This window comes from Tamandua tetradactyla, chromosome 1 (assembly GCF_023851605.1).
Source record: "Tamandua tetradactyla isolate mTamTet1 chromosome 1, mTamTet1.pri, whole genome shotgun sequence".
NCBI lineage: Eukaryota > Metazoa > Chordata > Mammalia > Pilosa > Myrmecophagidae > Tamandua > Tamandua tetradactyla.
In genome coordinates, this window is record NC_135327.1 from 94,510,313 (window position 1) to 94,524,531 (window position 14,219).

The 14,219-nt window shown below is 40.1% G+C and overlaps 1 protein-coding gene across 5 annotated transcripts in view; it reads right to left on the reverse strand.

Moving 5' to 3' along the window:
* CREB5 (cAMP responsive element binding protein 5) overlaps positions 1 to 14,219 on the reverse strand; it is a 404,221-nt gene that overhangs the window by 292,682 nt on the left and 97,320 nt on the right. For all 5 annotated transcript variants that reach the window (XM_077120933.1, XM_077120941.1, XM_077120917.1 and 2 more), the window contains one exon: positions 10,729 to 10,850. In XM_077120933.1, the coding sequence (XP_076977048.1) occupies positions 10,729 to 10,850 (122 nt within the window). The remainder of the gene's footprint in view (positions 1 to 10,728; positions 10,851 to 14,219) is intronic.

Sequence of the window (14,219 nt, forward strand, 5' to 3'; positions counted from 1 at the left end):
TCTGGTTATAGAGCAAAGGACAGGAACGCCTGGGCCAAGCATGCCAAGAGACCCAGCAATAACCTTAGATTCATAAATCCTCTGGGAAAGTTCCTAAGCTCTGTCCATAACAAATCACGCAGGGAGAAGCTGGGAAGAGGATGACTTCTTTGAAAACGGTTGTGATTCAAAGTGCCCAGTGCTGCATCATCTGTAGTCAATCAACCCGACATTCACACGAAACACCACTGCTTTTCTTCTTTGGGGGAGATGACTGCCTGCAGAATCTAAATAAGCCCCCACCCAAACATAAAGCCACAGAAAAACGCAGCACCCAGCACTGACTCAGGCAGGATTTGGTCAGCACTGTGATCAACTTTCAAAGTTTTAATCTAACAGATGGTGTATTCTGCACGTAATTCAAACCTCAGGGATGCCTGAGGGGGCAACCACACTAAATCCAAAATGTGGGGCTTGCCTCACTTCATAGAGAGGACTGGGGGAACCCCTGTAAGGGCCAAACAAGCAAAGGGCAGCTTGTTAAGTGGGACAACCCTTCCATCTACCTGCGAAGCCAAACAAAATTGTTTCCATTTGCCTTCCGGTGCAAGGTCAAAGTGGTATCTAGGTACACAATAGGCACATCTTGTCAATCACTGCTGAGTTTTATTAAAAGTATGTTCCACAACTAGGTGATGATTTTGTAAGCCAGTGACTGTAAACTTCAGATGGTTAGATGGTTTGTGTGCTGTGTGACTATATCTCAATAAAACTGCATTAAAAAAAAAAAGATGTGCACAGAGGAGACACTGAGAGAGAAGTCCTTTTAGAATCCCACTTCACTCACTCACCCTGTCTGAAGAGAACTGGACTCCACGCAGAATGGAGTCACATATTCTAGCAGGTAAGCAATAGCCTGTAATAACAGCCGAGAAAGCAAAGGAAAAACAGAAACCCAGCAATATTCTCAAGAAGCTGGTATCAGGTATCCTGTCTCACACAGGAGGGACAAGTAAGTGACACTGCATGTGACTTCCAAGGGGCACCGATCTGACTGCATCTCAAATCCAGTCAGCTTGTGGGCCCCTCTGGATCACCAGAACCTGTGGTTCTAAAAAGTGCAGGAGTATGGGTTCAGGTAATTCTAGGCAGAGTGGAGGGAGGAATCCACCATTTCATAATTCCGTAAATGTCCCAAGTCCTTTGGACTTTGTTGGTAGTTGGATGAGGAACAAGTAAAATGTCCTGTTTGGCTCTGATGCTGAAGTCAATACTTGCAGCACAGGTTTGACTTGACAGCCGATGTGCTGGAAATACGGACAGGAGGAATGCCTGGAATCCCAGTTCCAGCCCCTCTGACTTATCAGTATGTAAATAACTTAACAGGCAAACGCTAAAGCAGGATTCCCAGACTAAATCACTCCCATACCTGCTCTTAACATCCTTAATCTTCACCTGGATTTATGACATGATGGAGGCAGAGGTGGTTTCTTGCAACTATTATTTTTCTTTTCTCCTTTTCCCACGTCAAAAAAATTTTTTTCCACATTTCTGTGAGGGGCCCAGGTAAGCGACTCTTGGCTACAGATGTTCACTGAATCTAATATTTTGGTCCAGTTTTTCAAATGCTAGCACCGTTTTCTGAAGTTATTCTCTCCCTACAACAGGAGTCATTCTGTTCCAATCTGGTCAAAAAAACAGATCCGTTTTCCCTCTTGCCTTTGGGAGACGAAAGCAGGGCACTGTGTAGACACGGTGACCTGTCCCTGCAGACGTGAGGCCTCCTGCACCCAGGTACATACCCGCCTCTCTGTGCCCGTCTGGAGCATTGCAAGTCCTGGATTACTCGCAGCTGGAAATGGATCCCTTCGGATGAGAGAGAGAGACATCCATTTGGTTGTGACTCCATTTGGGGTTAAGACCTTGAAAGCCCTGCCTGGCTTGCCTGCCTCAGGGACAGGTAAAGAGGGGTTTCAACAAGCTGAGAAACCATCCCAACCTGGAACAAGAAAAATATCCCTAATGAGAAAGTCCCTGGCTGGGAAAAGCTGCCCTTCTGTCGGCCTCTAAAGCTGAGCTTCACAATTGTTTTAGTGAGGACCCTCCCAGCCAAATAATTCAATTGGACTCATTTTCATCTCCAGTAAGGCAGCCTGATGGGAAAGCAGGCCAAACAAGCGTTCCTCGCAGGCCAATTCTGAGTTGACTGGTGCCTGGGAAACTTCAGGGCTTTACTGCGTTTTGTGTTATTTTCTGTTTCTTTTCCTTGTCGATTTTATGTGTGTGACGCCTTCCCTTTTTGGTCCTTTTAGATGTATCCCATGCATAAAATGTCAAAGAATCAGAGCTAACACATGTTGCTGTAAAAAACATGGCACCATTTTAAGTGTAACGTGTTTTAACATATTTCCTCTACGAATCCCACACCAATCCCTCTCTGTTTTTAACAGTGATAATATTTGAAGGGTCTTTAACTTAAGCACAAAGAAAGAGCAAACACTTTCAAGGACAATTTTTTTCTTTATTCCTAAGCATTCCAGTACATTTCTACTTTTTTAAATAAATACATTCGATTTTACAACAGTATTTAATGCTATATATTTATTTAAAGCTATGTTAAAGTCAAAGAACTTTCTTGGAAGTCAGAGTAATAGCCTGGTACAAAGTAATGATGGCCTGACCTCCTCGTGATAGAAATAGAAAATAAAGGGAAGATAAAAGTAGCTAATAAGGTAGTTTACTGGACCTAGTGAATGGGGCAAAGGAGAGTGGGAAAGCAAAGCTAACTGCTGCCAGTGATGAGTGAAACAGGCACCTGAAAGAGCCAGGAGAGTGAATCTGTACAGGAAAGCACTGAGTGCAGTTTTGGTCAAGTTGAGTTAGCCTGGCCAGTGATATAGCCAAATGGTAGCAACAATAGCAGCCATAAGTTAGAGACAAGTTTTTAGGTCCAAGTTGAGATGAGGGCTACATGTACAAATAATGTAAGTCTGTGACAATAGTCACCAAGCCATGAGAATGTTATGAGTTTTTTGAAGAAAAGGTATAAATAGAAACAGCTTGAGAGTGGACAATCCAGCAATCAGAGGGACAGAGGTGGAATAGTCAGAGAGGTAGGAGAAAAGACGGAACATGCCACACCAACCACTGGTTCTCCCTGGGGAGGGCCTATAAACTCTCTTTATATCTCTCCTGATGGTTCATGTCTCTATAGATAAAGTGGAGAAAATATTACAAGTACAGCCACCTATAATTACTTCCTGTTAACTAAAGGGACCAGAATCAAATCATTAATATCTTATGTTCAAAATGCCACATGAGGACCTGAAAATGCTTCATGAATATGTTAAGTACTCTAACTGCTAACACACCTAATCACAATTGAACAGGAAATACTTGTGCAAAAATATATTATTTTATTCTGCAGTATTTCCAACACAAATAGAGTTTTTCAAAATCACTATCCAGTTTCCTCTTTCAGTCTTCATGTTATCTGTTAAACAGGGTCTAGTACTTCTCCCAGTTTCTTCTATTGCTTCTAGCAGAAACATTAGCCTCATATGAGAATACCCATCAGGGGCACAAAATGAATGCACAACTTTCTTCATCAGATTTTCATCTCTGAAAGCCTTCTGATCAATTCTCAAAAAGACATCAGGCATCCAAATGAGTCCCTGGGCCAGGTAAGTCCTGAAACCTAGAGGGGCCAACCTTCTAGAACATCAGCTAGTTCCATCTCCCTCCCCCTTATTATTGACAGCCCTTCCAACATGAAAAAGTTAGAATGGGCATAGCCTAAATACTCCTAAAGAGTGGGAGAAAGATCAAAGGTGATGGTGAAGTTATACAGAGAAGGTAGGGTTTAACAAACGAAAATGATTGCTGATCATTAAATTGATATTTTTTTTAGTCTCCAGTATCTTAGAGCTGCTAGAAGTAAAAACCTATAATTGTGGAATTGTAACCTATACCAAACTCTGAAATCTGTTTTACAACTAATTGTTGCACTGTGCATTGAAATTTTATTGCTTTTTAAAATAAATGTTATTTTTCACAAAAAAAAGAAAAAAAGTGATGACAAAAAATATGTATACTCCTTCTAGCCTCCAATGTTCTGGAGGAGCTAGAAGGAAAAATATGAGATGATGATATGGTAGCCCATGAGAAACCCTGGGATCTATCCTATAACTACTTGTTGAAGAGTGCTTTGAAAACTGTTGCTTTTTTCTTTCTTTGCTTTGTATATATGTTATACTATACAATAAAAAAAGTTAAAAAAAAAAAAAGACATCAGGCAAAGATTCCTATCTCACCAGAACAAATGCCATATAATGGCAAATGCAAATAAAACATAGGATAAATAACTAGAATGCTTAATATTGAATGCAGAGAACAGTAAAACCTGCCACTCATAGTCTAAAAGACATTCATCTACAATTACTGGCCCACTCTCTCTTTATGTTTTTTTTGCGGGGGGGTGGGGATTGGGGACTTATCATGCCATGAACTGCCAAATAATTAGAAATGAAATCCTCAGGCTCAGGATGTAAGATTCTCCTTCTCTAGTGTGGAAATTGGGTTGTAAAGACTCATCCATGAAGGTCCAAATTATCTAAAGATTCAAACTTTCTAAGGGGGATGAGGAACAAATAAATACCTAAAACCCTCCTCAACCAGTATTCTTCCCTCATCATCCACATTTGGTACTGAACACTGACTGTTTGCATGACAACAGGCCATGCATGTTGCATGTTGCTGCTTTGTGGATGCCATGATTTTCTATAAAAAAAAGCTTATGTATTTGTTTTTTTTTTTACTTTGCCACTTCATTTTAAAGTTGAGGCAGACCCTAAGATCACATCGTGATTCTTTCACATAGGTGGGATTAAACACTAATTCTTATTTCCTGTTAAAACGGTACTCATTATTTCTAAGACGCAAGGACCTAAAACACATGAAACAGCTTCTAATATATCCACTGCTTTAGTCATTTCTCTGAGTGGGATGCAAAGTTTAGGCCAAATTCTCTTCCAGCACCAAATTCCACCTAAAAGGCTAAAGGTATGATTTTAACCTATGTGGAGAAGTTGAAAGTAATTTGCATTTGAGAAGGACAAAAGGAATCCTAACACAAGCCTTGGGCTGTCCAATGGATGGGATAAGGGAAGAAACAGGTGGTCATCTCCAATAACATTGTCAATTGGTGTTTCCTTTCAGTCATGCTGATAAAAAAGAAAAGATCAAAAACAGTCTCAGTGAGAGCAGTAAAAAAAATTAAAAATTAAAACAAGCAGGCCTTTTCAGTCTTGAAATGCAAAAAGTGTCAAGGGAGTATTCATCTACGAGGCTTAAGCAAATACGGTGACATTTTCAAAACCTAGATAAAATCATGTTTAGGTTTCAGAATATTCTTTTGTTTCAGACTTCTTGGAGAGGGAGGACTTATTCCATACAAATATCATACAAGCAACACATTAACTTATCTGGAAACATGCAGCTGTTTCAAGTTTACCCCCTTCGGTATGTTTTACTTTCCACCCAATGCCATTCATACCTTCTCCAGAAAGCAGACATGTCAACTAGTGGCTGATAGAAGTAAAACTGCGGAGAAGGCAAAGTACTTCCCTCTTCGCGTCCTTTCCCCACAAGCAACTGGTGGTGGTATCGGGTAACATGATTTCCAGGTACAGAGTGGAATCAGATTGAACAGTCTATTTTTCTGAGCCACAGCTGACCTGGCCATGCCCTGTTCTGTGATTTCTATTGAGCTGGGATCCAAGATCTTAAGATTGCAGCTTGCCCCTAGTTTCCAAGTGTTAAACAGCCAATACCCTCCAGGGATAGCCTGCTCTTTTCATCATTTGGGTAGGAATTCTAGAGCATGGAAATGTCCTAATTTGCTATTGCTGCATCAGCATAATGAGTCAGAGTGAGGTCCTGTGGGAGAATAACAACACTTTGCACTTACACACCGCACTTTTCATCTTCAAGGTCCCTTAAACACGTTAAGCTGTAATATTATATTTCTCTCAGCAAGACAAAGAGGGTCATTCCTAGTCTCTTCAGTTTCCCTTCCTTACACAGACTCACACACTCACAGTCGCGCATGCACACACACACACACACAACGGCTATCACATGATGAACCTATCTCCTACTTCCTAGATGTGTATTATTCAATCTCTTTTAAGAAAAGCAATTAAATGTAAAAGGTCTATTCACTCTTTTTTTTCATTTCGTTTTTTCTTTTTTAACTCTGTGTTTTCTTTCCTCTAGCATGGAACACAAAACCAGAATGCTGAATGCCACTCACTGGAGTTCATTTGGAATTTCTGCTAGAGCCGGGGTGATTCACAGCTCATGGTGTCTGTATCAACTCTGGCCACTGAGGAAAGCTGAATACTCTTTCTGGGAGTATTCTGGAGGACTCTGCAAAGCTCTGTGCTCTCGCCTCTTCTCTACTTCATAGATATTCACTCCCGGCCTCGGGGATTTCATCCTGTCTCGTAACTAAACACCATTTAAAATGTTGATAACCCCCAAACTTATATACCCCCCCGGATGGTTTTCTCCCCCTGAATTCCAGACTAACGCATCCAACTGCCTATCCAATATGGCCACTCAACAAGTCTAAAACCAAACTCTCTAATTTCCCACTCAAACCTGTCCCTCCTACTGGCGAGTCCATCCTTCCAGTTACTCAGGCCAAACTCCTGGCTTCACCTCTGACTCCATCCTTTCTATTGCTCCCCACATCCAATCCATCAGCAATTTCTACTTGTTCTATCTTCAAAACATATCCAGCGTCTAATTATTGTCTCCATCTCCACCTTGAACCAGTCTGCTGTTAGCTTTAGCCTGGCAGGTTAAACACTCTCAGTATGGGTCCCTCTGTTTCTGCCATTGACCTCTTTCAGCTCAGCAGCCAAAGTGATCTTTCTAAAATATAAGTCAAATCCAATCATTCCTCTGCTCAAAACTTTTCAGCGGTTTCCCATCTCACTCAGAGTCAAAGCCAAAGCCTCTAAAGTGTCCTACAAGGCTCTCCCAGATGGATCTGGCCTCCCACTCTCAGCTCTTAAGACTCCTCACATGCTCTCCTCCAGCCAAACTGGCCTCCTAACATTTCCCCCATCACATGGAGCAACATCCATCTTGAAGGTCTCTGCACTTGTTCTCTCCACCTGGAACCTTCTTCTTCCAGATAGGCACCCGGTTCACGCCCTCTCTTTGGCACCTCCACTCAAATGGCCAGTATCAGCAATGCCTTTCCTCATCACTCTAGTAAAAGAAATAATAGCCCCAGCATGCCATATCCCCATCCCTGCTAATTTTTTTCTCCAAAAGAACCACCAACGTCTGACAAGTAAAACATTTTTTACTTGTGTACTGCTTGTCTTGCTCACTAGTGATATATTAATCAATGTCCTAGACAGTGCCTGGCACACGATAGACCCTTGAAAATATTTCTTGAATGAGTAAACAAATGAACGAGTGTTTCTCACATGTTTCAGGACATGGTCCTGCCTGAGTCCTAAACAACAGACAAACTGGTATTCGTGGTGCCTGCTGGTGAGTTACAACATGATTTTATAAGAGGGGGAAAAATCTATTATTCAAGAGACACAAGGCTAAAAGTTTATACCAACCTGGTAATTGGGGCCACTGTGGAATGTGTTGTCTGCCATTTATGATAAGGATACAGACACTGGCACCTTTTTTTTAGTGGTCACAACCTGCCTCCAGACCGTCCTTACTCTATACACTCACTGAGATGCTTTTGGAAAAGGGTGTCAGGATTAGAGGTAGAGTCTGTGGAGCAGAATTCTCCCCCCAAAAGACAGCCACATGGGCTAAGCCAGAATCAATTCTCTATTTGCTTTTTAACAGAATTTTCTAGACCAAACTGCAACCAGACATTTTAAGGGGCGGAGAAAACCAGCCCAATCTTTCTAGTATGCTTGTATCAAGCACTTAAGAAGTTCAAGCAAGAACTTTTTAAAGCAAATTCTCCAGATCAACTCATCCATATTCCATTTTATTAAGACTGAGCTGAGGGAACCAATGATTCAGAGCAAAAGAAATCAAGAGAGAGTTGGAGATGTAGAATTAAAAAGAAAGAATTAACCAAACATGGGGCAAAAGAAAAAAAGAGACAATTACACTGGAGAATAAGGTATGCATTGAACAAAGAGTTTGTTTCTACTTTATAAGCAGAAGAATAATTGATGTAGTAGCTGGGGGTGGCAGTATGCCAGGGATGTTGGCAAGGGAGAAATTCTCAAGTGTCAGGTCTACAGGCAGGTTTGGGAGCATTTCCTCCTATTCCTCGTTTCCCTGTTCTGTGGTTTTCAAAGAAATGCTAGTGCAGAAACCACCAAAGCAGTCCATTTGCTGCTGGATGGGTAACTGTGCTGTCACCGTGCCTTCGGCCCCAAGAGGATACCTGTCCAGCAACCACTGCCACCAAAGGCTGGTCTTGTCCCTCGGTTTGAACAAGGCAAGAGGAAAGGAAGCCCTGTCAGCTTGAATCTCGTTCACCTTCCAGTGTGTGTGTAAGTGAGATTGGGGCATGAGGCGAGGTCTTCTGAGAGGTCAGCCCCCAAATCATGGGAGGGGCCAGCTGAAGGTTTCCCCACCCACACACTTATTAGGAAATCATCACTTGGCTGTGAGCAACATTCCAATGAGAGAAAAAATAGATTGCTACAAATGCGACAGTCCTCTTTCTCAACTTGACTTGTCTAATTATTTCCATTTTCAAAATTTAATTATTTACACTCTTTCTCACCCCACAAGGAATTTAAAGCAACTCACAGAAATAAATACCAAAAAAAAAAAAATTTAAAGCACACACACCAGGAAAATGATTTTTTAAATAAGAAATCAGAACTCGAAAAAATGTAAACTAGAACTGAAAGTCTAGTCGGGGGCAGAGGAATAAAACGTGGTCATCATACTACTCTAAAAACTTCTCAAAGTCAAGCAGAAAATTTAACTTTGTGTTACCTAGCAGTCAAAGCGAAAAGAGAAACAGAACCAGTTACATAATTTTCAGTGTCCACGAGGAGAACAAATTTCAGTTCCTCAGGGGAAGCAGACCATTTCCTGGAATTCAGTCTGCAAGAATTTCCTCACTTCCTATAGGCGCTGATGAGTAATGGCGAGGAGAACATCTGAGACCGTGCCCCCACCGTAGCTTCACAAAGCCGACCTCGGTCAAACCTCCTTAAGAAAATCAAAGGCACACACACCAGTTAAGACCGTTCATCAGAAATGAAGACAATTTGGACCAAGTACATATCTTTCTTATAATTCAGTTTATCTAAAAAGTCAGCCTTTATTATCTCAAGGAATGAATGAACATGGTCTCCTCAAAGAATCTTCTGGACATGCCTTACCTACAGAGAAAAGCCAAACTTACTCAATGAGAGGAAACTTACTAACTAGACCTTCTGAGGTTCTTCTCCCCTACTATTTTCAAGTTTTTTTTAAAAATCTGTTTCTATCACAATAAAATATAGTTTGTGTGTCTTTTATTTTTATCAAGTTAGTATTTTTAAAGAGCTCAGAACAGTGCCTGACAAAAAAAGTACCGTTGAAGTGTTTGTTAAAGAAAAAAGGAGAGGGGTCTTACCTCATTTCACAAGGAGGGAAGAGTCCAGTATCAATGACAAATAATTGTAAATAAATTGATTACAATTCCAGTAGCCCTTTTTGTAACCCTCACTAATTTTCATGGTTTTTCTTAAAGCCACCCAGACCAAATACGAGTCCTTGACAATTATGATGTAAGAATGTGACAAGGAAAATCTGGTGGAGGAGATTATTATAATTTCACATAGAGTAGGATTCAAAGGCTTGGAAACACTCAGAGAAATCATCAAAGCCTTTTAAAGTTTCTTTCCTGGATGGAACAGCTGGAACTTCAGAATTCATTACTACCTAACTGGTCTGTTCTTTCAAACGTCTTTCACATTTTAAACTCTCTGTTCATGGACTGTGTCAAACTTGTTGTTCGGTGTATCGTGGGGATTCAATAATGCTCTATAATAACAATGAAAAATAGTAAAAAGCACCAGTATCACATTTATTTGTGATCACCTTTCCTTAATCCTACGAAATGATTTTAAATTCCAGTACAACATTCAGGTAAAAAAATAATATAATCTAAAGAGACATATAAAAGTGGAATCTTACATTTTGAAGAAAAATATTCCACATTCATATTTAACCTGTTTGTCTCAAACCAGCAGATGTTCAATAACATAACCAGGAAGTAGTTGTGAATCTGGTGGCAAACAACTGGAAGATTACAATAAACAGGCACTTACAAACTCAACCAAATCAGATGAAATTCTCCTATTGCTATAGTTATTCTCCTGTTCTCTCTTCCTTTGACTCTTGTCTTCTGCTCTCAATGCCCATGTAAAATTTGCCATTAAATATTTAAAACAACTGGTTTTGAATAGAAAAGTCTGTGAGTTTCTCTGACTTGGAGTCAAGAATCAGTGCAACTTTTTTTTTTTGCTTGAATTTTACATTTAATATTTTTTCCAACATTCAACTCTAACATAATTAGGGATTCGGCATTTTTAAACATTACACAAACACTCACAAATGGATAAAATACTGTACCAAGACCATATTCACACCCTCTGCAAAGTGCCTCCTCGAATCCACGCGGAAGCTTCTCCCAGCAGTTAGAGGTGCAGCAGCCCCTCAGGGCGCCCATCCCGGCAAACTTACCCGCTTGGTGCTCTCCTCCTCCTGAGCCTTCCTGAACTCATGCTCCAGGGAGCAGTCCAGCTCACTGAAGAGGCCCACCTCCTCACAGTTCTTCAAGAATCTCGTTGGGGTTGGCGTCTGATCTGGAAAGAGACCAACTGATCATAAATGAGCTAGTGGCAAAAAAGCCTCTCTCCTTCTCGTTTAATTAACTTGCCTCCTGGCCATCCACAATCCTCCAGTCCTTCAAATAAAATGTGAATATACAGAAGGAAATAAAACATAAATTCCAAAGGAAGAATACAATTTGTTAAAAGCTGCAATATGGGAGGATTTTCCAAACTTCCCTCTAGACAACTTCAGGAGAGTTCGCCCTAGGACCAGTCATCTGTTGAATACACACTGCAAGACATGGAATGCCCCCTACCCCAGCTCTTTTCTCCTCTTTTCTCTTCGGTTGATAAAATGATTTAGCTAAAATCAGGCCAGAGAAATCTGATGGACTGGTAGGAAGCCTGATTTCAGGGGGCTGGGAAGAGAACAGATTTTGTAATTTTTTACATCATACTAAAAGAACCAAGCAAGCATGTTAATCCTCTTTTCTTAATGGAAAAGGAAAATTTGCCAATTTCATCCCTGATTCTGAAAGAAGAATGATAAAAGACTCTATATAAAACACATTCAGCTTTCATCCTTTAAAGATATAGAGAAAATTTCATTTTTGTTTTATTATAGCCAAAAGAATATTCTGAGAATGCTCCTTAAAAGGAACAGACTTTGTTTCATATTTTTGACTGTCTAGAGAACTTACTACTTAGAAAACTGGAGGATCTGAAGCCACTGATTATAAAACACAAAATTAATATTTATGTAGCATTTTGCAGTTTACAAACATTTTCTCACACACTATCGAGACTCTAGATTTCACAAAATCCTCTGAAGTAAGTAGTCCCTATTATTTTAGGAAGGGGGAAATGTTAAATGACAGATACAAGCCACACAATTTGTGGCCATCTTTGTACTAAGAGGTCCCATCTTACTTTCAGATAGAATCCCTTCTCAATCTAAATCCAGTGCTACATCCCAGCTTCTCCTCCTGAGTCTGAAGGGCTCTGTCGTGTACACAAAAGATGATGTTGGCAATTTAGGTATCTAGATTTGAAAATGATGTGATTCAGGGCAAGTTACCTACCTTCTCTGGACCTCATACTCCTCATCTGTCGAATAAAGTTCTAAAGTTACATGATTCTGTGACTCCTAAAATCACCACCATGATGCTTTAGCTTCAAAAGTCAATGTTAGGAGGTCAAAGAAATATACAATCTCTTAAATGACAGCCAAATAGTAATATCAGTAAAGCTGGAAGTGACTATAGTAATTAGGTCAGAGGTAAAGGCTAGATATACAGAAAAAAGAATCAACTCATCTGAGTTGATCAGAAAGCCATGAGAATGGATGAATTTTCTGAACAGAGGCATAAATAGATAAGACTTGAGAATGAAAATAAAAGGACATGTATGTGTGAGTGTCTGTATTCTTCTATTTATTGAGTGCTCACATCATACCAGAGGAAGTACTTTACATACACTACCACATTAGTTTTCTCACCAATCAGATGAGACAAAAACTATTTTCTCTGTTTTATTTAGAAGGAAACTAGAACTCACCCCCAGGCTCCATTTGGATATTGAGTCACATAATTTTATTGGTAAATGGTAATCCTAAAAATTCTTGGTTCTTTTGAAATATCTTGGAATGATTTATGTTACTCATATAGTAGAATTGCATTATAATCCTATCGACTCTCAACTACCTCAAAGGAACATTTTTGCCACTGAAAACTCTGAGAAAACATCAGATAACCAAAGATATAAGTCATCACTAGGAATTTAGTTTGCCCGGTTTAAATTTTATCCCTTTGCTTCCCTGTCGAAGATTTACAAGTTGAAGATCATGGTTTGAGGGAGGAAAAAATTGTGATTCTAGCAGGCTCCATAAGACACCTGAGGGCTGAGATGAGTTCATGAGATGGATTGTGAAATAAAATTGAGACTGCCATTGGAGGGGCTTAGCTATGAGCTAAGTCTACAGACCTTTCCCATCTTCCCTGAAGCAAAATTATTCCAGATTCCAGCACACACCTACAGATTCCATTCATAGCAAAGGAGGTTGACGGAAGATAACATAAGGACAATAACACTATTTATCATCACAGACCTCTCCGCAGCACAGAGAGACAAAAGCTATGGGGCAAGACAGTAAAGGCAGCTGGTTCCCTGCCTTTACTAGAGCAGAAGACCCAGAAGGCAGCCCCAGAAGGGTTACTAAATGTGATTTGCTTTGCTGTATGATGTAATTAGGGAAAGGCAAAGCAGACACCTATATCTACATTTGGAATGGATAAGGTACACTGTTCCTAATTTTTAATTCATTTTCTTCTAGTGAATGAGCTATTCTTTCCAGTTACAACAGGAACCAGAAAACGGAGCTTAACTTTTGTTTTAACATTTATTAGAATTAATACGGGGTCTCTAGGTATCTTTGATCGCACATGGTACCAGTTCTAAGTAAGCCAGAAAATGTGCAAATGTTCAAAAAGGGGATAGCTAAATCTATCAGCAGCTGAAATGAAAGAGGCAGAATTTCTCAGCCCTATGAATGCCTTGTCAAATAACTGTTCTTGCTGAAATTAAACCTGAAGTTAAAAGGCAATATTTCTGGTCATAAATTAAAATTCTTATAAACCACACCTTATTTAGACCAAGAGCATGCATCAACAGATTAATCCTGCAGATTAATGATCGAGGCTCTATTGTTGGGTAAAATCTAAGGTGTGTTCAGTAAGGATGAATGACACTCTCAGGGCTTTAATAGGAATTCATTCCAACAAGAACTCGAAAGTTGTTTCTTTCAGGGCATCCACTTCGGTGAGAACCTATTTGAATGGGACAAGGAGACAACCCCAAATTGCAAGCTAAAATAAAAGTTAAAGTTTTAGTGTGATTTTTCCTTGAGTTGAAAGGGTTTTTTGTTAATACTCTGTAAATCTGAATAGGCTCCACATGAGCATCTGCACATTACCCACTCTCAGTGAGATTTCAAATAGCACCCAGGTTCTCAGGGCACCCAAACTCCTGGCATAAGGGCAAGGAGGAAATCTTACCCACTTCTACTCTTCTCCCATTTCCTTGGGGGCTTCTTTACCAATTGGACCAGAAAGATGGGCACCAAAATGGATTAAAACAAATTCCTTTGCAAAGACTGCCATATTTCAATATTTGGTTACCTTCCTGGAATGCTGCATCTACTTCCTGAAAAAAGGGGGGCTTTTCAACAAATTTCTACCTCTGTAAATAACTTTGTATTTACCATGCTGAGACCCTACCTGTGTATCTACATGGGAAAGAGTCTCAAATCTGGCATTATGATTTAGGAATTCACCCATTAGTCGTACGATAGGATAGTCTACACCAAATTACCAGATGGGCAGGACAAATAATATAGCTAGAACT